Source organism: Artemia sp. Qi Xiang Cuo, chromosome 12 (assembly GCF_049724085.1).
Source record: "Artemia sp. Qi Xiang Cuo chromosome 12, ASM4972408v1, whole genome shotgun sequence".
Classification (NCBI taxonomy): domain Eukaryota; kingdom Metazoa; phylum Arthropoda; class Branchiopoda; order Anostraca; family Artemiidae; genus Artemia; species Artemia sp. Qi Xiang Cuo.
This window is the reverse complement of record NC_142805.1, coordinates 11849046-11875346: the sequence shown is the minus strand read 5'-3', so window position 1 is coordinate 11875346 and position 26301 is coordinate 11849046. Positions and strand designations below refer to the sequence as shown.

Below are 26301 nucleotides of genomic sequence, written 5' to 3'. Positions count from 1 at the left end.
TGTCACAGGAATGCTAAAAGTGACCCCCTCGAAATCCTAACCCGCATTTCGGATGAAGCTAAGAACCTAAACCTGAAAGTAAATTCCACCAAATTCAGATATAATGACGATAAATTTCTTGAAATCCACTCCCGTTTTCCTTGACCCTATCCCACCCGAAATGCTTGTAAAACATGTTAACCTCCTTGGTGTCGCAATTTCAAATAATCTTAAGTGGAACATGCATGTTTCAAATATTGTTAAACAAGCAAATGTTTCATTATCTATGTTAAATTTTTTATACACATTTAATTGCCCTAAGATGCATTCCCTCCGTGTTTAATTATTATTTATCAGGCCGCTATTAGAATATGCATGTCCGGCCTGGCATTCGAATCTTTCAAGCGAACTTAGCGACAAAATTGAGTCGGTCCAAAAGCGTTCGCTCAGGATTAAATTTGCACGTTTTACCACGCCAAAAGAAAGGAGAGACAAGTTTGTTTGCGTTTTGCTGAATCTGCAATATCTAATCCTCGTACTGAGGACGTTTTTCCCGATTTACACGACCCCATTAGACCCCGACTCCCCCACTTAGCTTCCTTGACAATTCTAGCGTATTCACCGATCCATACCGTTACTGAGAGGTTCCGGAAAAGTTTTATCCCCTCTATTCTGGAGCGCCTAAATAATACTTGAACTATGCCCTGCGCCAAAATTAAGTCCTCCGTCCCTTATTTTATTTGTTTATGTATACTCACAATAATCATGTCTCATGTTTTTTCTCTATCTTTGGTCACTTTTATTTTGCCATTTTGTGATATTTATTTATGCTAGATTTCATTTTTAATTTTAAATCCTTTCACCTTAAGTTTTAATCCTTTTTTTAATTGTAAATATTTCTTTTTGACAGTTAATTTGACTTAAGGCTCCTGCCGCGTTGGGGGCGGCGTAGAGAGCGTCGCAACTCTGCTCCTCCAGGCTGACCAGTCTGCTGATATTAGTGGGGCCTCGTCGATAGCAATGTTAGCTATCTCAAGGAATTTGTTGAGGCTATCCTTCCACCTTGTCTGAGGTCTGCCCCTCGGGCGAGACCAGCCATGAGCCTTAGCATCAAAATCGTAGACTATTCGGACTGGGGTTGTCGTCGGCATACGCAGGAGGTGTCCGAACCATCTGAGAGTATGGTGCGCTATTTGGATGGAGAATGGCACTTGGGAGGTGAGTGCGAGCAACCTTGTGTTGCTTGCAAAATCGTCCCATCGAAGTCCTCAATCCGACGGAGCTGTTTCGTCTGGTAGACGTCTATCATGCTGAGGATTGTTGATTTGAGAGGCCAGGTTTCCGCTGCATAGAGGAGGACCGAGCTTAAGGTTGCATTATAAATTCGCATCTTCGTGCGCCTAGATATATGCGGCATTCTCCAGAGATTGTTGAGCCTTCCGACGATGGACGAGGCTTTTGAAACTCGGCTGCACACTTCTTCCTCCATAGAGCCGCCATTAGACAGCACGGAGCCAAGATAAGTGAAGTTCTTTACAACTTCAACAGGAGCTCCGCAAACAGTTATTTTCTCAGGGGGCGAGACTGGGCTTGGGGGCTCAATTGCCATTATCTGACAGTTAATTTTACTTGATTTTAATTGTTTTTTTTTATTTTGTGGTATTTGACTTTGAGCACGAATTCGGCAATGTTTTTCTTCGTGCCTGTAATTTTGTTTTACCCTCCACCATTTCTGTTTCTCTTTTTTCCATTATTTGCACAAAGTTCATTTTAGTTCTTGGACTTGGAATTGGTTTGTTTGCGTTAAATTTTTATTGACCATTTTTATGCTTGATAAGTGTTTATTTTCTTGCTGAATTATTTGTTTTGCTTTTTCTGTCTTTTCGACATATGAAGTGAATTCCGCTCTATTAGAGCTTGTGATAGCCTTTTGAAAAAATATTATCTTATCTTACCCCTTCTATTTGAAGTGCTTCTTAAGAAAAACTAATACATTGAACCCTTATGGCTCTTTACTATAGGCAACACTACATCATTGCCCCTGTTTTTCTGTGTAATAATTCTCTGTGTAAGAGATGGGCAAAATATGCAAGTTCTGTACATCCAATCCATGCCAGTCAATCTTGTTTCTTTATCAAACCTATGGCTTAATTGGTTTCATTCTGCATACTCAAATGTGGTTTTTCTTACTTTGATAAAATTTTACATGGTCAGCTAGAGTTGCTTTGTGTGCAGGAGAGATGACATACTTCCTGCCTAAGCTTGGAATATTAGATCCGAATCGATCTCAATCTTCATTTGTTCTTGCAACATGCTCAATGGTATTTTCAAATGATCTGCATCCTTTCGAATAAATAATCCTCCAATTATTATTTATTTTTTATTTTTAACCCACACTATACTGAGGTACAATACATGGAGTATCACGAGGAAAAACACAAAAAATGCGACACAAGACAATATATAAATCAAAAATTTCCAAATTACAGTGTAACACATGATAATTTAAAAGACACGAGAGCAAAAAAAAAATAACGTGAAAGGAGGATGAAATGAGGAAAAGAGAGAAAAAAAAAAAAAAAAAAAAAAAAAAAAAAAAAAAAATGACAACATGCAGAATCTAATAAGCAGGCATTAATATTATCATTATTGGATTTTTACTCACTCTTTACAAATCTAAATTGTAGAATGACCAAACAGAGAAAAACAACTATACAAATAAAAGAAAAATAGCTTACGACTGAAAAAACCTGATAAGGTGATGGTGCGGAGAAAAAAGGATTCAAGCAGTATTTGAAAGTTTTCTGTGTAGTGCTTCCAGTTTTTCAGTAATATTAGGAACAAGAAATTTATTAATAATTACCCTGTTTTTAGTCCAAGGTGGAAGAAACAACAAAAATTTACAAAATCGAAAATAATTAATCCGGTTTCTTTTTAACTCAGTTATTTTCAGAAGGGGAAAAATTCCAGAAGCAAAAAGGATTGAATGGTTACCAAAAGTTGAGTAGAGCTTGGCTAACGCGAATTTGTTATATTTACCTCTATTGGCAACAATCTTAGCATACCCTAATTTAATTTTCTTATTAATATCGGAGACTGTGCGCCGGCGCAAGCTCGGAAGACTATTAGTAATAGAAATACCGAGCCATCGAAGAGAGATCTACGAGAGGGATAGTAAAGCCACTACAGCGAAGGGAAGTACTAGAAATATTATTAAAAGAAAGAAATTTACATTTATCTACATTAAGAGAAAGGTCTATGTCTGAAAAAGAAGTAGCAACACGAGAAACCATGTTAGATAAACCAGTTTTAGTACGGCTTATAAGAAGCAGATCATCAGCGTAAGCCAGGTAGGAAACATCAGAAAAACCGGAAAGATAGGTAGCCGAAATCTTTGCCAGAACTCCTGAAATACACAAATTAAAAAGGGTCGGAGATAAAACTCCACCTTGCCTTAAACCTCTTTTCAATTTGATATTAGATGCAGGCACAGATTTCAGCCGAAGAAAAGAATTAGAGTACCAGTACCGAAGAAGCAAAATAACTAATAGATTGACACCGTAACCACGAAGAGCAGAAAAAAGCTGACTATGACATACACTATCAAAAGCTTTTGATAGATCTAAAATACAAAGATATATGCTACTTCCCTTAGAAGAATTTTCAAGGAGCAAAGAAGATAATACACGATGTGCGTGTTGACAACCTACTCCGGGCTTAAATCCAAATTATTTGAAAAAAACTACGTTTTCTAAAGAGTTAAAGAGGCTGAGTTACAAGGTCGAACCTTAAACGTACAGGGATTAGGAGGCACAGTTGGGGGGCTGCCGCCCCCCCAAACCCCCCGCTTTCGCAGCCTTTAAATAAAAAAAAAAATTTTAAACTGAAAGTAAAACAAAAATTATTCCGTATATGAAAGAGGCTGTGCCCTCCTCAACGCCTCGCTCTTTACGCTAAAGTTTTTATTGTTTAAAAAAAGAGTTGTGAGAAAGTCAAACTTTAGCGTAAAGAGCGAGGCGTTGAGGAGGGCACAGCCTCTTTTATATACGGAATAATCTCTGTTCGTTTTAAGATTTAATGTCGCTCCTTACTTTCAGTTTAAAAAACTTTTTTTTTATTTAAAGGTTGCGAAAGATGGGGGTTTGGGGGCGGCAGCCCCCCAACTGTGCCTCCTAATCCCTGTACGTTTTAAGGTTCGACCTTGTAACTCAGCCTCTTTAACTCTTTAGAAAACGTAGTTTTTTTCAAATAAGGTTTTTCGTAAATGTAAATTCGGGGGATAATTTTTTCGGTCTGAAAATATCAAAAGGCCCTAACAGGTCGAATTCTGCTTCGAATGAGTCCTCATTCAACCGGATCCGTTGCCAACTGTGGCCTGTAGGCGTGGCTAAGAAAAAAAAGAAATGATGATGAATTTTAAGTGGCTATATTTGGTTTTTTGAAAACAGGGAAGGAGTGATCGGATTGAGCTGAAATTTCGAGGATACGCTCCCGGGCCCTAGGAACGCTTAACCTCTAAATTTCAGCCCAATCGGACAACGTTAAAGGGGGGCTGTGGTGGGAGGGTCCAAACTTCCGGCCCAGTTTACCCCATGAAGATAAAGTTGGAGGAGGATGAAATTTTGCAAGTTTCTTAGTTTGAGCTTGGGCTACAAAATGCGATTACCGCCGTCTCTCTGCGACCTCTAAGACCTGAAATCGCTTAACATTGTGGTGGGTCGCCTCTTTATAGAGGCACAAGTGTGCCTCCTTGACTGGTTATCTCTCTCAAGCATATTATTAGTCACAAAAGGTATTAAAACATGCTCAAGAACTTTACTAAAAGTGCAAGAGACAGTAATAGGTCGGTAAGAAGAGCAAATAAAAGGAGAATTCCCCTTCTTTAAAATTGAAGAGACAGCACCACACAAACAACTCTCCGATACACTAGACGTACAAATACAGATCTGGAGAAGTCGTCGTATGTGGTTCATAAGGGGGGAGCCATCTAATAAAAGGTAAAATATAGCTAGACCATCATTATCAACATTATCTGATTTAAGTTTCTGAATTGCTTCAATTACGGATGAAAGAGAAATAGGAACACAGAGACGCTGAGATAGAGGGGTACTAAAAATAGCACAAAGAGAATGAGAATACAAAGAATGCACATGGTAATTAACATTAGAAAAAATAGACGAGTAATGGTCATGTCAAGCAGATGCAGGAAGACAATCACTATTTGGTACATCACTTCTAATCGACTCAGAATTAATAACTTTTCGCCATTCTCTCTTTGACACTGGAAAATCCATACCACGATAACGCATAGACTTAAGATATTTTTTATATTCCCTGCGGGTCTTACGCTTAAGGTCAGAAACAATGACACAGGACGGTCTATCAAATTCATTCCAAACTTTTAACCAAAACTTAGCTTTATTTTTCAAAGTTTTTAAATTAGGATCTAAAGACAAAATAGGTTTTTGCGTACCACGTCTAACACGTTGCAGCGGCACTGCAAATGCCTCGGCATCTTTTAAACATTTAATTATTTGATTATAATAGCAATCCAGGTCCTTTTTGCAATTCCCTTGCATAGAGCTCTGAAGCAGATGATAGGGAACTCGTATAGCAGACAGCAGCCTTGTTAGTGTAAACGAATAAAGAGGAACATCTGCTTTCTTCCAATTACTTTTTTCAAACCATTTTGAAGACTGGGGTACTTTGCAGACACCTTGCAGGGTTTAAATTCAGAGTAAGAGTAATTGAGATAGGGAGATGGTCTAGGTATTGTTCTTCAGCATGTACAAACACTATTGATGTAATAATACTAGGTGAGCAAATAATGTGATCAATATTGCTCTTACTGCCTGAATGGTGAATATAAGAGTACGGATGAGTTTTGGGTATAATATGATAAGATGGAAGGCAATCCAACAACAAATCACATCTCACTGATGAGTTATTTATATCCGTATTGAGGTCACCAATGATCATATAATCTAGAGAAATAGAAAGAATTTTTTCCACTAGAAACTTCAACGTATTACAGGCTTTAGCAAATCTAGCCATCGATCTAGAGGAACGGTCATCATAAGGCAGATAAGAATTAATGAAAACTATAGTGCCCATACGAACAGCCAAAAAAAACTCATCCGAGTAAAAAATCACCGGCGAAACCAAATTAGGATTGTGCTTAAAAACACAAGCTAGTCCGCCGGATGGCCGGCCTCTTGTGGCTCTGGCAGTAGTAAAAAACACATCATGATGAAAGCTACGACGCAAAACGTTAATGCTAGAGTCTGTAAGAAGATGCTCCTGTAAACAAACCAAATCAAAATCATAGTAGAACTCATCAATAACAAAATCCTTATCCTTTGTACCATTAGTATTAAACGATATTATTGAAAACTCTAAAGTCATTGCAAAAAGTGGGAGCGCGACATTAGTTCCTTAGATATAGGGCAGGACAAGCTATAAGAAGTATGATTTTTACCACAGTTAGCACACTTGGGAGCAGCACTACAAGGACTATCCTTAGTAGAAATATGTGGCCCAGCACAGCTGGCACATTTCAGGACATTGCTGGTGCAAGCACTTTGGAAGTGATCGTATGATCGGCATTTGAAGCAGCATTTAGGTATTTCTTTAAATACGTGAATTCGAAAAAATTCATATCCCACTTTAATTCCTTCTTTGAAATAAGCTGACTGAGTGAAGGAGTCTTCAAATTCCAGCTTGACTTACATAGTCTGGCCCAGTCGATTTGCACTTATTATACCTTGCAGTCTTTTAATAACTGAAAGGTCAACATCAACTGGGAAACCTCTGAGAATCCCAAAAAAGCGCTTGGATCGTATTTTAACTGTTGCTCCGGTAATAAAGTTCTGAACGGATGTACAAAAATCTGCAGTTGCAGATTTATCAATATTGACATACCATCTGTCTTTAACAGGTTTCACACTACAAACTAATTCATGCCCAGCTATTTGATCGAGAACAGATTTGCGTTTAATCGTATCAGACAGATCTGAAGGCAATTTAGAAACAATAACTGTCGTATGAGTGTCAATTGCTGGGGTAGGTTTCGGAAGTTGAGGAAAATTCAACTGATAATTGTCGAGTTTCCCTGACATTTCAACAACCACTTGTTGTTGCTCATTAAACTTAGAGAGTAAAGATGTATAAGCATTTGCAGGGAGACATGGCACCTCTGTAGGTCGCTTTATCACAAACGTAGGTGCAAAAGTGTCACTACTGTCAAGAGATCTTAACAGAGAAATAATGTCTCTAAAATGATTAGAAAGTGCATTGTTCCCCTTACTGGGCAATCCAATTCAGGTGCATATTTGCCACAGTAAACTTTTAGCTTCTTTGACTATATTCACGTCAAAAAACTCTATACCATGTCTTTTAATAATATCCTCCTCAATTCCGCTTAGCAAATTGCTTTGAATAAAATTCAGAACAGGAGAATATACAAGTTCAGGCATTTCGTCGGAGCTTTTCATGGCTATCGCACTCACCACAAATTAAAAAGTCTCAATATTAAATCAGGAAAAAATACTGAGTTAATAAATATCGAAATATAGGTCAAACTAAAAACAGTAGATTCCATTTTATAATCCTCTTAAAGTTAACCCTCTTAACTCAGGTCATCAACTAATTTGGAATAAATTATGACCTCACCAAAATAAATCCAGACAAGAATAATATCCAATTCAATTTTGATGTTACCTCACTGAACTCTGAAACGAAACAGTACTTACAATAAGTAAGTACTTACTTGAAATATTTCTAGGGAGGTGGGTTGGGTTGAACCATGAGGGACCAACAACGCAATTATTCCGATAATTCTTAACTGTAGTTTTCCATCTCTAGACAGGAAAAATAAGAAACATTGTAATGTCACAGCAAAGGTAGAAGTAATCCCCCCCCCGAAATATTTGTCCGACTCGTAAAAACATAACAAAATCCGTTCCTGTTGCCAATGCCTGTGTCTGTGGAGATACTTTCACTATCAAGATACGGTCAAGAGTGGGCGAAGGTTTAATTGACCAAACCTGTTTGATGCATTGCCTGTAGGAGTCAAGAGCTGATTTAATCGTGCTATATTTGGTTAGTGGGGGGTATTCACACACCCCCCTTGCCAGTAAGTCCCTTTTGATGCTATTTCGAATGAACTGCTAATCCTCAATCCTCCCGAAGCGGATTTATAATCGAGATTTATCATGGCTAATGTTACGCAAAAATCGTTCGATGAGTTCAGAAAAGTTTTGAGCGGAAAACTGGATTCTATTATTGCTACGCAGACAGAATTAAATAATAAGCTTGACGGAATTACTTCTGAGATCGCGTCGCTGAGAACGGAGGCTGCCGACCGAGATGTGAGGCTTAATAACTTTGAGAAAACTATCGACGAGTATGTCGACAAGTACCAGGCCCTGGAAAAACAGCTATTACTTATCGACGTGAAAGATCGCCGTCTGAACCTTATTGTGCATGGTTTACCGGCAGAAGAGCCTAACAAGAAAGTTGAAGATAGCGTCATTAAATTAGTTAGCGAAAAGCTGGGTGTAACTAGTGACATATCTATGACTAAGTGCTATCGGATTTCTTCACGGGCTGCAAACATCACAAATAGGCGTAGCAAGCAAAATAGCCGACGCAAGGAGTCCTCCGTATTTATTTCACTAAGCTCGGAGAGTGATGTCCAGTCGATCATGAACAATGTTAAAAAGCTAAAAGGTAGTGGGATTATAATCTCTACAGACCTGCCCCCTGCTCTCAACATGATTCGAAACTCCCTACTCTCGAAAGCACAAGAAATGAAAGAGTCGAAACATATCGTTTCATCCAGAGTGCGTCATAAGGGTATTAACTTATGGTTAGAAGTGAAAAAAAGTGATTCTTCTGACTGGGAAAAGATTAATTAGTTTGTTTGTAGTGTATACGCGGACCATTATTTGTTTTATTTGTTTAATGAAATACGTCCGCGATCGAGAGATGAAACAAGTTCATTTTGTTGGTGTGTGTCATGATTGGGAAAATGACCACTAGTCAGTGTTGGTTTTTTTCTTTTCGTTGTTTTTTCTTTCTTATTGTGTTCAGTGCTCAATGCGACTTCGACTTGTTAAGTCTGCCATGCCAGATTATGCTTCATCGTCGCTGTTGTTTTTTTCTATTTTCCCTAGGCCAATAAAAAAGGGTGGGGGTTTTGTTCGGGTGTTTTTTTTAAGTTTAATATAAGATATTTAACAAGACGTGCCGTACTCTTCCACATCAATGTTTGGTTGATGATTTATTACCGCCTCACTACAGACTCCCACCAGACGATTTGGTAAGTCAAAATGATTATGATTAATTCTGCTGGTGATGGGACATCGAGTAGGTTTAGAGATTTTGAGAGAGACCCATTAGATTTAATAAAACTTTCTGCAGATTGTGGTTTTTCGGATGATGAATATGATATTTCTATTAGATCCCTCCCTATTAACAAATATTTACTCCCTAATGAGATTAAAGGACATGTTTCTCCTGGTAGTGTGAGGCTGGCGAGTTTAAACTGTTGCGGGTTGATGAGTAGTTTGGACCATTTATCTTCGTTCCTTCCATGCTACCGAGTTGATGTATTAGCTGTATGTGAGCCTTTCTTAAATGAGTCAACTAGTCACCTAGCGAATATTAAAGGTTAAAATTTTATTTCTAAGACTAGGAATGACCGATCGAGAGGAGGCCTTGGTTTTTTTATTCATAATGATATTACTTACAGGATTGTTTCGGATTTTGATTCTATGTATGAAGAAATGTTGTTTGAATTTTTGGTTGTCGAGCTTGATTTTGGTAATGAAAAAGTGTTGTGTTGTTTGTTTTACAGACCACCTAGCTCTTCGGTGCAACATTTCATAAGTAAGCTGGAAGTGTTTTCTTCGATCGCAATCGAGCGAAGTCGGAAGATTATGTACATTGGGGATTTTAATATTGATATAAGTAATGCTAGTCATGATCTTTCATCTACACAATATTCGCCTTCAGCTGTTGATTTTCTGACACTTTGTCTTTCGCTGGGGCTTCTCCCAGCTTGTCGTATTCCAACTCGAGTTGTAAGCTCGACAGCAACGGTAATCGACAATATTTTTCTGAATATGGAATTTGATTCGTGTCATGCTATTATCGATGACACGTCAGACCACTTTATGCTTTTGATGGAGATAAAAACTGGGCGACAAACGGCGACTCCGATCAAAACAACTAGAAGGCTTGATGCTACATCTGTTCAGCGGTTGAATGAACTGCTGCTTAAAATTGACCCCTCTCCGTGCTTAGACTGCGAGGATGTAAATCAAGCTTCACAGTATTTTGTCAACGAATTTACCACAGCACTTAATGTGGCTTGTCCGATGTCTTCGACCCGTCTAAGACGTTACAACAGATCTAAAAAGCCTTGGGTTACACGAGGACTACTAAGGTCGATCCAATCAAAGAACAGGCTGTATAAAATATATCTATCGAATCCCGATGAAACAAATCAAGCCTTTTTTAAAGCTTACAGAAAGTGCTTAACCAAGGCTCTCAGGTCTGCTAAACAGCTCTACTATTTGAAGGCATGCAATAGCGCGCATGGATCTCCTAAGAAGGTATGGACATTAATAAACGATTGTATCGGCAAAAAAAAGTTGAGTTCTTTTCCGGACGAAATGATGCCCCCAGGTGGTGATACAGCTGTTAAAGGAAAACTTAACGTCGCCAACATGCTCAACACGCACTTCGCTAAAATAGGTGAAAAGACGTCGGAAGAGGCATCCCAAAAATCAACGCCAAATTCTGCTGATTTCAAAAGTTTTCTACCCTCTTCTACTGACCGATCCATATTCCTCACTCCAGTCTCGTCTGCTGAATTGATGCTTGTACTTCATCAACTCAAAAATGGACACTCAGAAAGAATCGACGGATCTTCTACGAACTTGCTTAAATCGATTATGCCTAGTATAGTAAATTTTCTTGTGCACATAATTAATCTTTGTTTCAAGAATGGTACCTTCCCTTCATGTATGAAGTCCGCCCGTGTCATTGCACTACACAAAGGGGGAGATATAAATGATCCGTCCAACTATAGGCCCATATCTATTCTATCTGCTTTCGGAAAAATTATTGAACGTTGTTTGTACATGAGGATTGTAAATTTTCTTGACAAGAATAGTTTTTTCAGTAAGTCTCAATTCGGGTTTTGAAAAGGACATTCTACTGAGCATGCTATTTTGGCAGTAACCCAGTTTATTCATGATGCCTTGGATAATGGTGAAATTCCAGCTTCTATATTCGTGGATATACGGAAAGCATTTGACACTATTTGTCACATGATTTTAAATGAAAAATTGTCTAATTGTGGTATACGTGGTCCGGCTAAATCGATAATATTGTCATATTTAAGCGATAGAGTCCAGTGTATTGATGGGGGCGAAGTTATATCAACGTCTTCGAACCAGTCAAATAAAGTTGGAGTGCCCCAAGGTTCAATTCTCGGCCCTCTGTTGTTTCTAATTTATGTTAATGATATTAGTAATTCAGTTGAGGACCTAGGGCTGACCGTTCTCTTCGCAGATGACACAGCTTGTAGTGTCTCTGGAATCGATGAAGATTGTGTCAAACATAATTTAAGTCTAGTATTCGATAGACTAGTAGCATGGTTTATGGCAAATAGGCTAGCTCTGAACACTTCAAAAACAAAGTTTATGGTATTTTCGCGTACGTCACGGGCACTTCCATGTCTGAAGTTGATTAAGTCATCTGTTTCAGGTATGGATATATCACGTGTTGAAATTATTCGTTACCTTGGTGTGCTGGTTCACTCAAATTTGAGTTGGAAGCCGCATATAAATGGTATAAGATTGAAGCTTGGAAGGAACGTAGGTATTATGCAACGTATGAAATTCATTTGGCCGCTCGAAGCTATGCGTTCTATTTATTTCGCTCTTGTTCATTCTTATCTAAATTACTGCCCACTTATTTACTTGAATACTTTCAGATCCCATTTAATTCCGCTTCAGAGGCAACAAAATAAGGCGCTTTGTATTTTAAAAAGTTATCTTCCTTCCCCAGCGTCTTTCCCCAGTAAGTCTTCTACAAAGAGTTTATATTGTTTATTGAATATTCTTCCTGTTGAACTTGCAGTTACTTTTAACTCGATTTTATTCAAGGTTAATCATAATCTCCTGTCACTGCCCAGTTATTTCTTTTCTTTTGATTTGTTCCCAGTTGCTCTGCCATCTTCTCATCTAGCTCGCAGCATACGCAAACTACGCCAGCCGTTGATAATTTCAGAGAGATCCCGGTTTTCTCTACGAAATAGTGTGGTCGCCACGTGGAACCATTATGAATCTATTTTTGATTTTGATGTGTCGATTGGAATTTTAAAAAATAAAATGAAATCATTCCTTTTGGACATTTATTAGTCAAATATTATTTTATTATTAATATATTCTCCTTATAATAATATTCTCTTCTTATTTTTCGATCTCTTAGGATCTTGATATCCTTCTTCTTGTCCCATTGCTGGTTGAGAGTTGTTTATGTATCGTCGGGTGGGTGTCTGCCGTGATGTGGTGAGTAATTAACCTTACATTTATTGATTTATTTATATTTGTTTGTGAAGTCTACTATTTTGAATGAAAATCCGTATATTTCTTTATTGTTTTTCTTTTTTTATCTGTGCAAAACGAGCTTGTCTCACTGCCAGATATCTGTATATATTTAATGTCATTATGTAAGATTGAATAATAAATGAACCTGAACCTGAATCTCAAAACAAATCCTCTAATTTCCATAAGCAATCCACTGTTGGCTTCAATTTATCAAAGGACTATCATTATGAAAAAATTCGACAAAACAAATCTTTCAAGGAAAAGAAGAGGGCTAGGCTACATTAAACCAAATAAGAGCATAAATAAATTAAATAAATAATTCAAGCTTAAAAATCGCACAAATCACTATTAATAAACAAATGAAACCTGGAACCAACAAAATCAGAAACAACGCTCTAGTGTTGCCCATAGTTAAGGCCCAAAAATCCTCAATTTATTTATTTTTTTTCCAGGGCCTCATATGAAAGAAATGGTTGTAAAAACTTTGGAGGGGACTCGTTTGATTTAAACTGAAAGTTCTAGTGCCTTTTCTAAGAGTCAAAAGTGAACAGGGGATAACCTAAAGACAAGCAATTCTAAAAGATTGCTAAAAAATGTACTCACTCGTATCCTCAGTATCATCCAGACCAGATATATCTTTCAATAGATGTCCTTTCACCAACTAATGGGTGGATAGTCGGCCTTTGTACATAGCTTTGGATGACTACTTCATTCAGCTGTTTTTGCTTTCTTTAAGTCCTCTGCAGTCCATTTGGCTTTATCCGTTTTCCTTATGTATTTTCTGGGCATCTAAAACATAGAATTAAAAATATGAAAAATATGGGTACTAATGGGGTAATGCCAGGCAAAGCAACTGCTATAACCCCAAGTGTAGTGACCAACATTACCCCAACCGCATGTTATTACTTAACGGTTAAAAATCAAAATATCAGGAGTATTTCCATAAACTGTCTCGACATGGCAGCACCAATTGGTGTGAATCTGCATTATCCACTTTACAAGAAATTACAGTGACTCTCATTCCTTGCTGAATGCCACTACCCCAATCTCCCCTATGTAGACAGTTTGGGGTGGGATGGGCGGGGTTTCTGGAGAGGGGCTACGATGAGGGGTCGTTATACCAAGAAATTTTTCGTGGGGGAAAGAATTTTTCATGAGCGGAAAAACGATTTCCTGTTATTATTTAAAACACGGTCAGAAATTAAATAAGAAATAAGTTTTTTAAACTGAAAGTAAGGAGCAACACTAAAACTTAAAACGAACAGAAATTACTACGCATAAGAGGGGGGTTGCCCCCTCCTCAATACCTCGTTCTTTACCCCTCTGCCGTTCTAAGGACAGAACATAATTTGCACTTTACTGAAAAATTTAAATGTTTTTACTTTTATAACTTTAATAAATCAAATAATATTAACATTTTGATTGCTAAATATCAGTATATGTGTATTAAACTGACGATGCACATTCATTTGTATTTTTTTCAGTAATGTGCAAATTGTGTTCTGGCCACAGGAAGGCATAGGGGTTTTGAACCGTACTCATGTTAATTTCTGCTCGTTTTGAGTTTGACTCGGTTATTTATTGTAATTTCTGTTCGTTTTGGGTTTCATTTACTTATCGATGCTGGTTTGTGGTTGCTTACCGCTTGGTAGATTACTTTATTTTATTTTTGCTTATTTTTGGTTCAATGGAGTTCTTTACTTTTCTTTGAAAAACTTATTTTGTGGAAAAAGTTTTTTTTTAATTAATTTATATTCGTTTTATATTAACATGGTCTTTTCAGGGAAAAAGAAGATAATACTTTAAATCTTTTCGTTTTTTAATACTTTATAGTTTGGCCTGATATTTGTATGCTGGAGAAAAATTTTCAGCAATTTATAACAACATACACCCTTTTAAAAATCTGGACACAAATAGTAGTGTTTAATTTGAACATAATACCCTCAGTCGTTCTTGGGGTACTGCTGAGATGCCTTATTGGGAATAAGCATTAACACAGTGCACTTTGATTTAATCTAAACGCAACATTTAGTTCTTAGACATAATGAACAAATGGGAGGGTGGGCGTGGGAGGGGGACTAGTTGCTCTCCAACCACTTTTGACTATTAAAAAGGGCATTAGCCCTTTCTATTTTCAATTGAATGAGCCCTTTTCGAAGTTCCTACGACAACTCCTTCGATACGAATTGCCCTGGTCTAAAAAAAAAAAAAAAAAAAAAAAAAAATGTACATTTTACCCACATCGACCTTTACTATAAAAATATCAAGCCTTCCAATCACTTTTGACAATTAAAAAGGGCACTAGCCCTTTCAATTTCCAGTCTAACGAGCCGTTTTTTGAGTTTCTATGACAACGCTTTCTATAAACACCTTATATGGCATAAATTACAACCCTTGCCCTGATGGCTGTGAGGGGGCTGTCATCCCCCAAGACCTAATTTCTAGAACATTCATCTACGTTAACAAAACGGCTATCTCAAAATTTTGATTGGATGTGTTTGGAGAAATGGTGGGCATGAGAGGGGCATTAGTTGCTCTCCAATCACTTTCAACTATTAAAAAAGGCACCAGCCCTTTCAATTTCCAATCGAATGAGCCCTTTTGACGTCTCTAAGACAACGCTTTCGATAAAAACCTTATATGCCCCCGTGGCATAACTTACAACCCTTGCCCTGTGGGTTGGGGGGGGGGTGTCACCCTGAAAGACCTAATTTCCAGAACTTTCTGCTACGTTGAAGAAAACTGCTATCTCAAAATTTTAATTGGATGTGTTTGGGGAAATGGTGAGATTGAGAGGGGGGTTAGTTTCTCTCCAATCACTTCCGACTTAAAAAGGGCACTAGCCCTTTCAATTTCCCATCGAATGAGCCCTTTTTGAAGTTTCTACGACAACGCTTTCTATAAAAACCTTATATGCCTCAGAGTATAGCTTAAAACTCTTGCCCTGAGGGTTGTGATGGGGTTGTCATCCTCAAAGACATAATTTCCGGACCTTTCAACTAAGTTGAACAAAATGGTTATCTCAAAATTTTGATTGGATGTGTTTGGAGAAATGGTGGGCGTGAGAGGGGGGTTACTTGCCCTCCAATCAGTATCGACTAGCCTAATAAAAAGGGCACTAGCCGTTTCAATTTCCAATCGAATGATTCCTTTTTGAATTTTCTACGACAACGCTTTCTGTTAAAAAAAACCTTGTGTGCCCCCAGGGTATAACTTGCAGCCCTTGCCCTGAGAACTGTGGAGGGAGTGTTATCCTCAATACCATAATTTCTGGACTTTTTAACTACGTTGAACAAAATGGCCTATCTCAAAATTTTAATTGGATGTGTTTGGGGAAATAGTGGGTGTGAGAGGGATGTTAGTTATCCTTTAATCGCTTTCATCTATTAATAAAAGCACAAGCTCTTCTAATTTCCAATCGAATGAGCTCTTTTTGAAGTTTCTACAACATCTCTATCTAAAAAAATCTTATATGCCCCCAGGGCATAACTTACAACCTTTGCCCCGAGGGCTCTGAGGGGGTTATCATCATCAAGGGCACTAGCACTTTTAAATTCCAATTGAATGTTCCCTTTTTGAAGTTTCTGCAACAGAGCTCTCAATAAAAACTTTATGTGCCCCCAAGGCATGACTTATAACCCTTACCCCGAGTGATGTGGGGGAGTGTCATCCTCAAAGATATAATTTCCGAGCCTTCCAACTACTTTGAACAAAATGGCTATCTCAAAATTTTGATTGTATGTGTTTGGATAAATGGTGGGCGTGGAAGGGGTGTTAGTTGCCTTTCAATCACTTTCGACTATGATAAAGGGCACTAGCCATTTCGATTTCCATACAAATGAGCCCTTTTTGAAGTTACTACGACTACGTTTTCAGTAAAAACCTTATATGCCCTCTGGGCATAACTTTCAACCCTTGCCCCGAGGGCTATGGGATGGTTGTCATCCTCAAAGATCTAATTTCCAGACCTTTCAACTACGTTGAATAAAATGGCTATCCCAAAATTTTGATTAGATTTGTTTGGGGAAAAGGTGGGCGTGAGAGGGGGGTTAGTTGTCCTCTAATCACTTTCGACTTAAAAAAAGCACTAGCCATTTCAATTTCCAATGGAACGAGCCTTTTTTGAAGTTTCTATGACAACGCTTTCTATAAAAACCATATATGCCCCCCAGGGCATAACTTACAACTCTTACCCTGAGGGCAGTGGAGAGAGTGTCCTCCTCAAAAACATAATTTGTTTCTGAAAATCAATTACGCTGAACAAAATGGATGTCAAAATTTTGATTGGATATGTTTGGGGAAATGGAAGGGTGCTAGTTGCCTTCCAGTTACTTTCGACTATTAAAAAGGGCCCAAGCCACTCCAATTCACAATCGAATGAGCCCTTTTCGAAGTTTCTAAGACGAAGTTTCTGCTCTTAAACATCCCTGTAAGTTTGAACTTAATGCCCTCGGGTGTTCCTTGGATATTTTTGAAACGTCAGTTTGACAGCCAGCAGGCCCGAAGAATCTTCTGATTTTGTTCCCAATCCCTCTTAAAAAATTTTTCGATTTTCACCTCATTTGTAAATAATAAGTACTACTTACTAGTATAAGATCTGCTGAAAATTTGTTCTTTCCCTTTTAACATTTTCATTTGAAACCTGTTGAAATTTCCTAGGACCTTAAAATTTACAGTAACCTGTCCTTTGGAAGAAAAAATCCGTTGCATTTACGATGCCTTACCTTAGACCTCAGTTCCTCCAGTGCCTCTAGAGGCACACTGGGCGTCAGTGAGTAGCCTCCAAGCTTCTCTTTTCTCCAATTTTCTGTGAAGTGGGTTGCGGAGTAGATGTCCTCTCACTCTGAGATGATACCATTAACAATAAGAAATTTTTTATAGCTGTTGTCTACTATGAAAATTGGATTGTCAGTAAATTAATCTTGAATGTTGGAATTTCTATGCTTTTATCTTAAACTGATTTCTAGGTTTTGTACTCCTTCATTTTCTTTTGAAGATTTCATACCATATAACCATGGTAAATACCATACTATATAGTTACGGAATAAAGTATCATATAATAATTAATTAATTATTTAGATTCTAGAGACTTCTAACCGCCTGGAAGACTCAAGAGAGACTGACTGTTTTTTGACTCTATTGGTGAAGTATGGAAAAGCCCACACTATTGGGCATGGCTGCTGTTAAGGAAGGTAATTGGCAGGCCTACTATTTGTGTTTGAGACAATTTGCTGCTTATTTCTGCTGCATTTACTCAAAAATTAGGAGGCTTGTTACTATTTCCCACTTATTTCTGCTACTTTAAGTTGAAAAATACATAAACAAACTATAAAGCATAACTATTGTTAATAAAAAAAAACTTTTTGCAAAGAAATATTCCAAATTCAAATCTTGCTAATCAAGCCCTTCATGCAATTTGATAAACGATTACTCTCAAATTAAGTATTTAACCATTTTATTTTTAATTAGATTTTAAACATTTTTTTTTTTTTTTTACTTTGTTGTAGCAGTAGGTCCAACCATGAAATCTAAATGAGAATCATTCTTCCAAGACGTTTTTCAGATAAACTATGCAAGGAGTTAATTAAAGAATTTGAGTTGCTTAAAATAAAGACTCCGGTTCTAAATTAAACGTAACAAATTTCCTATGAGTAAAAGTTTTGATTCGCCAGAAAGCAAACAATCAACAACAAGATAAAAATGATTTCTTATTTTTAAAGGGGTGCAAGGGGGACTGAGAATCTCTAGCACAGGGTTTTTAACAATGATGATTTCAGTTGTGTAATTTTATTTCTATTTGATGTCAATTCTTTGCTAGGTTTTTCTTAAAAATTCTCAAACCTTTGCTTTAATCTTTAAAAATTACTATGCTGCTAAATTTAACGAAGTGTTATAACTCATAGCCCCATAATCTCAACAGCGATCAGACTGTATTTTTAACATGATATTTGATTTTTTCTCTAGTCAAGAAATACCGAATGATAAAAAGTGACGGTTTTGATACAAATAATTGGGCAATATAGGGAATTCTAAGTTTTCATTGTTCAAGTAAACATCCCTGTAAAATTGCAGTCCCCCTTTTGTACTGAAAAAGAAACAGGAAACTCTTCATGGTTGCAGGCTCTTTTTCGAAATTCCTAAGAAATATTTATATAAAATACAGTAAAATTAAAATAAATAGCACTTCTTGTTATTGAATTAGCTTTGAGTGTAAATAATATTTTGTATTGCAGATTCTTTCTAAAATTCATTGTTGCCTACTGAGGCTACTGTGAGAGGGATAAATCAAGATGTAGCTGTCTTATGGTTAAATATTTTATTGTAAGACAACAACCTGATATAATTTTCTAGCTAAGATTTAACTCTATGAGTCTTCAAAAGACATTTTCAAATATGGTATGTATAATTTTGTAGATAGAAAATCAGCTGAAAATCTTGAAGCAAGGTCATTTTCCCTTTTTTAAAGAAAGTCTAGAACAGGGATGTTCAACCTTTTTTTTTATAGTGGGCCACGTTGTCACTTGAAGTATATCAAGAAAAATGGAAGTGAAAATAAATCTCAGTGGGCCGTACATAAATCTCAGGCGGGCCGCAATGGAGCTGCAGTCCGTAGGTTGAACCTGGTTTAAAACCTGCCCGAGGAAAAAGACTAAGTACTATCATAACTCTGTTTCAGTGAATGGATAGATCTGAAACTAATAAGCCTGACGATATAAACATATTTTGTTTTGGCGTAAGTTACAGCAGTAGGCTTGTCACAAAGTTTCTTTTTCAGTGGAAACCGCTTGTCGCGAATAATTTTTTGGACATTAGGTTGTTTTTCTCAAAATGTTTATTTTTGTTTCAACTTTCTAAAAGAAACTGATATTCAATACTGGAGATTGTATACCAAGGGATTTTAAACTAATAGATTCAAGCGACTTTTTAAATTCTTCATATTTCAATTTTATATATATATATATATATATAAATTTTTAATCACAGCATAAATATGTATACGAAAATTAGGTAAATGTCCTATACTCTCCATTAAAGATTTTTGAAACATCAATCTGAACCTCTTTTCATGACTCCGCCTCTTCGCGCGGGCAATGACAATTGTTTAGGGCATTGCGACAGGAATTATCTGATCAAATGCCAAGTAGCAACTTAAACTATTGCTCGGACGTACTGAGAACTTCCGTTCCTTGCGCAATGAGGTGTCTCATTTTTGAAGAAATTTTTTGCTACTGTTTGTATATATATTTATGCTGTGCTTTTAATATTAACATAACCCAAAATGATAGTCAACATTCTTGCCACTTAGCATTGTCTCGTGAGTGATTAGTCACTAATCAGATTAAAATGCGAAATTTTTCTGACTAGACAGTTTCTTTCTAAATAATTCTTAAGTTTTCTGTTACTTTAGGTGGTTGGATGTTTATTAAGAAGCAGCTGTTACTTCAACCTTTATGAAGAAACTTTTTGACTGAACCTATTATTATTTGGCATTATTCTCATAATATTGTTTCTTTTCTTAATCTATTACTCTTCATCTTTTGTATATATTTACAAAGTGTCAAGATGCTGGGAGGATATCCATGACTACCGTATAAAATGTTTGGAGTTTAAATGTTTTATAACTAACTGACTTGTTTTATTCTGATTTTTTTATTCGATTTTTGCTCTCCTTTTTGTAGAAACGGAAGATATATTCTCAAATGATGATAAGGATATATTTGGAAGTACACATCCCATGTTATTAATGAAACAAGAAGCCAATTTTTTGGCTGTTTCTCCTGGCATATCTGAAGATTTTAAACACAATGCTGACTATCTTAAATTGGAGTCGAACATCGACGGGGAAGAAGGTATGCTTCAGATATCCTGATTTTCTGTATTTTTGCACGTCCAAAATGAGAAGCTGTATTTTAAACTTCCGTTGAAATTGTGGCGGGCGGGAAAGACAGGTGTCTGTTGCATCTAAGTGGATTGGATGCATTTGGAAATAACAAATAATAATTCGAGATGGTTTAGACTATTAAGACATAAAATTCTGTATCCCAATTAATCCCTGAATAAAACGACAAACTGAATTTTATTTGGAACTTTTTCTGGTTTTTGGAACTCATTAGAACGTTTTAAAATTTTTAAAATATGAATTTAAATTGGATTTAGCTATACAGAAAAGAAATAATATACCTTTTATGGCATATATGCCTTAATAATATGCGAATGCGAATGCAAAAATTCCGTAGTGTTACTCATTCTCTTCTAGAAATTATCTAGTTTTAATTGGTTTGAGTGCAACAATGTCTCCAAAAAATGGATAGGTTTCATGGGGCTCAATCCTTGATTAGTTCTGAAAAAGGCTTATGTTAGCTCTGCCTCTCACTGAGACTATCTGTCTTGGCTTTTTCTGCAATTAGCCATGGCTCTCAACATTTTCATCACAGTCAACCAATTTGATTTTAATTCAAATTAAATCAAAATTGCCTTTGTGGAGTGTGATGAAAAAGTGGAGAGTCATGGCTAATCAGAGAAAAAGCCAAGACAGATAGTCTTAGTGAGAGGCAGAGCTAACATAAGCCTTTTTCAGAATTGTATAAAAATGATGTCATTTTAAAATCCGGTGATTTTAAATTCTTCTTCTATGTTTACTAGATCTCTAGGTTCCGGAAGGGGATCCGTTCACCTCTTTGAGTTTGCTAGAATGCTTTTACTGATTATTGGATGATCCTAAATATATTCCAAAAATATCTGCAAGCTGATAAAAATCAATATTATGCTTGTAATAATGACATCTTTTTAATATCTTTATTATCAACCTCTAAATTGTGGCTTCTAAATCATGTGAAAAGAAGCAATCATTAACAGCATTAAATGATATAGGAGTTTGTAAGATTGTAATAACCTTTTTTAGTCTCCTAGAATCTTGATCCGTTGAGTAAAATAGAATCGTGAATCCAAGCAGTCTCCTGGATCAGCATTAAGTAAAATAGATCCATCTTGTAGCTTATAATAGAAAATATTCAAATCCTTAGACTTGAAAGGAGTTTGCACAAAACTATGGTGAACAGTTTTTGTTTCAGCTCTAACAACCTCTCCGAAATTCATAGTTTTTATATTTCATGACAGAGGGAATCTTCTGCCTTATTTGCAAGATCATCTGCCATTGTATTGTATTTGGTTTCTCTATAGCTATGAATATGATAAAATGGAATAGAACTTCTAGTTGAAACCAGTTAACTGTTCTTTTGGAGTATACCTTTCAGGTCTTGATTCTGTTTAGATGATGAATTGATAAGAGAAAATCTAACAGGGACAGGATGTTCTTTGAAGAGGTCTCCAGAACAATTAAAGCATCTATTGTGAATCGTACTGCGAAAAAATCAGCATCCAGTACTGATGAGTTAATTGGTAGGGGGCAAAAATATTCAGTTTTAGATTTGGGATTACTGTAGCTGCATCAGCTTCTGAATGAAATAAAACCCTCTTTAACGACATTGCTATGATTGGGAAAATGGGTATTCACACAATAGTGAAATATTTTCTCAACTCTTTTGGCTGAATAGCGTGATTTATTCCTTAGCAGCATGGTCTTAGCAGCATGGATTTATTCCTTAGTAGCATTCCTTAGCAGCACTCAACGTCAGGCATCTCCCATGGTGGAGAATGTACAAAAAGGAAAGTATCCATCAACTGAGAAGAACGCTCCGAAAACTCCTTTATGATGAAGATTCCGGGAAGATGATTCAGAAATATAGGCCGTGGTTTATTAAGGGCTTTCTGGTATAGGCTACATATTGTTGACTAGCATATCCTTGTACTCTGGTGAATGCCATTTTCTCAGAAGCAGAGCTCTCCCCTGCAGTGGGGTGATTCCTGACAAGTTTCTCGTTTTAGTAATTTTAGCATGCATATGAAATCCCATAGCAATACGGACTGCAAAGATTTGTAATTATTGTAAAAACTATTGTAACTATATCACTATATTATTGTGACTATTGGCAAAAACTTAATGCAATATTTCATTTTTGATCTTTTATATACCTTATGAAAATCAATTTTTTTTAATAGTTAATGAACCAATTTAGAATTAGCAAAGCGTTTTAGTAGAGCCAGTTTCTAAAAAATATTGTTCTTGAGTTATTTTATGTGATTGTGCCATCTTAGTTTGGAATTACTTAGTGGAAATAGACAAATATAATTCTAGTAAGAGATTATGTAGACATCTTGTTAAAGATCTTGGACCAATTGAATGACATTTCTCCCTGAATTTTATATTACTAGGTCATCTGCATAAAGACCAAATGATCCTTGCTGTGATTGATACTTAGAGATACACTGATTAAACAGAAGTGGATTAAGGATGGCTCCCTGGAGCAAGCCTTGTCTACTAGGGTGTTCAAGGATAATCAAGTAAAACCTGGCTTTTTCCTAAATATGCCTTTTACAGAATTAAAAAGGGAGTGTGCTTGATAAAAATCTGCGCGACTGACATAAACTTGTTGAATAATTTTCTTTTGATTCTTCTAAAAGCCCCCTTGGACACCTGTAGGCTTTGGTTTCATAAGACTGAGATAAAAATCGTTTTTATTCAGGATTGCCACAATTGTTGAATATTGCACAATACATGTTTTATAGTTGATGCGTTATAGGTGTTTGAAGTAAGCTATTATTTGAAGGAACTATTATTTGAAGAAACTGTGTTAAGTGATAAAAGTTGGGGGTTAATATTGTTCATGGACATTACAGTACAACAATTTTTTTTTTTTAGTCCAATCCACTTTTAGGTAAACTGATGTACAACCATAGTTCGGAATTATCTAATGAAGAAAGGAATAAAGGATTTGAAGTGTTACCAGTATAATGTCTCAAAGAGATGTTTATGAATTACATAACCCTTTTCTCATTTCACTGACTCAAAATCTGGCATGGAAACAATTGGTAAAAACGAGGTTATTTTACTTCTCGCTGGCATACGAATAATACGATTGCTTCGCGAAAATGCATAAAAAATGAACGACAATCAAACAGAATTTTCAGGAAATAAAGCACAATTTTTAAAACGGAAGTAAACGGAGAGTTCCACTTCGGAAAGAAAGTGCTGACGACCTAATTGTTAATAGAAATAAGATATGATTAAAGTTCTTACCTGACCAAGGGTATACCCAGGATTTTTGTTTCGGATTTTTTTACAACAAAAAAGTCTAAAAATGCATCAAAAATTTGTTTATAAAATTTTTTTTACGTTTTTAGGAGTCAGACATGAATTATATAACGAGTTAAGAGTCATTAAAATTAATTTATCCGTGTAAGGCAAAAAATGTTAAAAATCTGAGTTGTTTGTTAAATTGAAAAAGAGTAAAAAAAAAAAAAAATGCAAAGTCTGTGATTGTGAGTGAATTTTACAATATTATATTTCTCCTTGTTGCAGCTTCGTCTGATAATGATATGAGCAAACACGGACATGGGCTGCCTAGCATTCCAGGTTTGGCAAGAATATGTCTAAAGAAAGAAATGAATTTGGACTGCCAAAATGAGATGCCAAGTCACATTCAGGACGTTTCTCATACTGGAAAAAGACCTTTCGAATGTGATATATGTAAGAAACGTGTTGCTACAAGTAGAAGCTTATCATATCACCAGAGAACTCATACTGGAGAAAAACCTTTCGAATGTGATATATGCAAGAAACGTGTTGCTACAAGTAGAAGTTTATCTGATCATCAGAGAACTCATACTGGAGAAAAACCTTTTAAGTGTCATGCGTGTAAGAAATGTTTTTCTACATCTTCAGGTTTATCTAATCATCAAAGAACTCATACGGGAGAAAAACCTTTTGATTGTGATATATGTAATAAATGTTTTACTTCATGTGCCGCTTTATCTTATCATCAGAGAACTCATACTGGAGAAAAACCTTTTGATTGTGAGATATGTAAAAAATGTTTCACTTCATGTGCCGGTTTATCTTATCATCAGAGAACTCATACTGGAGAAAAACCTTTCGAATGTGATGCATGTAAGAAATGTTTTTCTTCGACTTCAGGTTTATCTAATCATAAAAGAACTCATACGGGAGAGAAACCTTTTGATTGTGATATCTGTAAGAAATGTTTTACTTCGTGCGCTGGTTTATCTCGGCATAAAAAAACTCATACTGGAGAAAGACCATTCGAATGTGATATATGTAAGAAACGTGTTGCTACAAGTAAGAGTTTATCTAATCATCAGAGAACTCATACTGGAGAAAAACCTTTTGAATGTAATATATGTAAGAAACGTGTTGCTACAAGTAGAAATTTATCTGAGCATCAGAAAACTCATACTGGAGAGAAACCTTTTAAATGTGATATATGTGGCAAAACTTTCCGCCAAAAAGGCAATTTATCCGTTCATCAAAGGACTCATACTAGATAAAACTTGATGAATTTAATATATGTGACAAAACTTTCGGTCAAAAAGGTAATTTATCCGTTCATCAAAGGAAACATACGAGATAAAACTTCTTGAATGTCATATTTGTAAAAAATGTTTTACAAGAAGTTCCGGTTAAACTTATCATCAAAAAAATCGTATTGCTGAAAAACCTTTTAAATATAATATGCATGGGAATACATTCTGGCAAAAAATTAACATATTTGTTCATCAAAGTGATTGATACTTAGATATACACAGATTAAACAGAAGTGGACTAAGGATGGGTCCCTGGGGTAATCCTTGTCTAATAGAGTGTTCAAGAAAAATTTCAAGGATGATTATATAAAATGCAAAAATATAGTGTTTTAGCTACAATGCCACTTTTTGGATTGAAACTAGTAAATAGCTGAAAATTTTTAAACAATTTCTTTTATCTTAGTTTTTAAGGACAATGCTACGCCATTTTATCAGTATAAGTTATGGTATTAGCTAATAGAAAGCGGCAAAAAAAAGCATGCCAAAACACTCAGAGAAAAGGAGAAAAGCTGGAAATACTCAAGGATGTCGTAAAAGAGTTGAGAGATTTTATAATAAATGATGATCCTTAGAAGAACACAGTATAGCTATTTATTCAGTATTGCCACAATTGTTGCATGTTGCACAGTACATGTTCTATAGTTGATGTGTTATAGGTGCTCGAAGTAAGCTAATATTTGAAGGAACTATTATTTGAATAAAGGTATCTGAAGGAACTGTGTTAAATGATAAAGGTAGGGGGTTAATATAGTTCATGGACATTACAGTACAACAATATTTTTTTTAGACCAATCCACCTTTAGGTAAACTGATGTGCAACCATAATTCTGAATTATCGAACGAAGAAAGGAATAAAGGATTTGAAGTGGTATCAGTATAATGCCTCAACGAGACTTGTATGAATTAAATAATCTTTTGTTCATTTCAGCGACTTGAAATTGATAAGAAACGAGGCTATTTGGCTTGTCACTGGTATACGAATAATACGATTGCTTCGCGGAAATGCATAAAAAAATGAACGACAATCAAACAGAATTTTCAGGAAATTAAGCATAATTTTTAAATCGGAGGTAAACGGACAGTCTGATTTTGTTTCCACTTTGGAAAGAAAGTGCTGTCGACCTAAGTGTTAATAGAGATAATATATGATTCAAGTTCTTACCTGACCTTGGATAAGTTCTTACTTCATACTAAAAAAATTCATGCTGCAGTAAAACCTTCCGAATGCAATCAAACAGTTCGTGGTAACGAACTTTAA

General features: G+C 36.1%; 1 protein-coding gene across 1 annotated transcript in view; it reads left to right on the top strand.

Annotated features, from left to right (window-relative positions):
• Positions 1 to 25922, top strand: part of LOC148945789 (uncharacterized) — a 62807-nt gene extending 36885 nt beyond the window's left edge. The window contains exons 2-4 of the mRNA XM_089098077.1: positions 17682 to 17794; positions 20282 to 20452; positions 24022 to 25922. Coding sequence (XP_088954203.1) covers positions 17752 to 17794; positions 20282 to 20452; positions 24022 to 25007 — 1200 coding nt within the window. The 5' untranslated portion in view covers positions 17682 to 17751 and the 3' untranslated portion in view covers positions 25008 to 25922. The remainder of the gene's footprint in view (positions 1 to 17681; positions 17795 to 20281; positions 20453 to 24021) is intronic.
• The last annotated feature ends 379 nt before the right edge of the window (positions 25923 to 26301 follow it).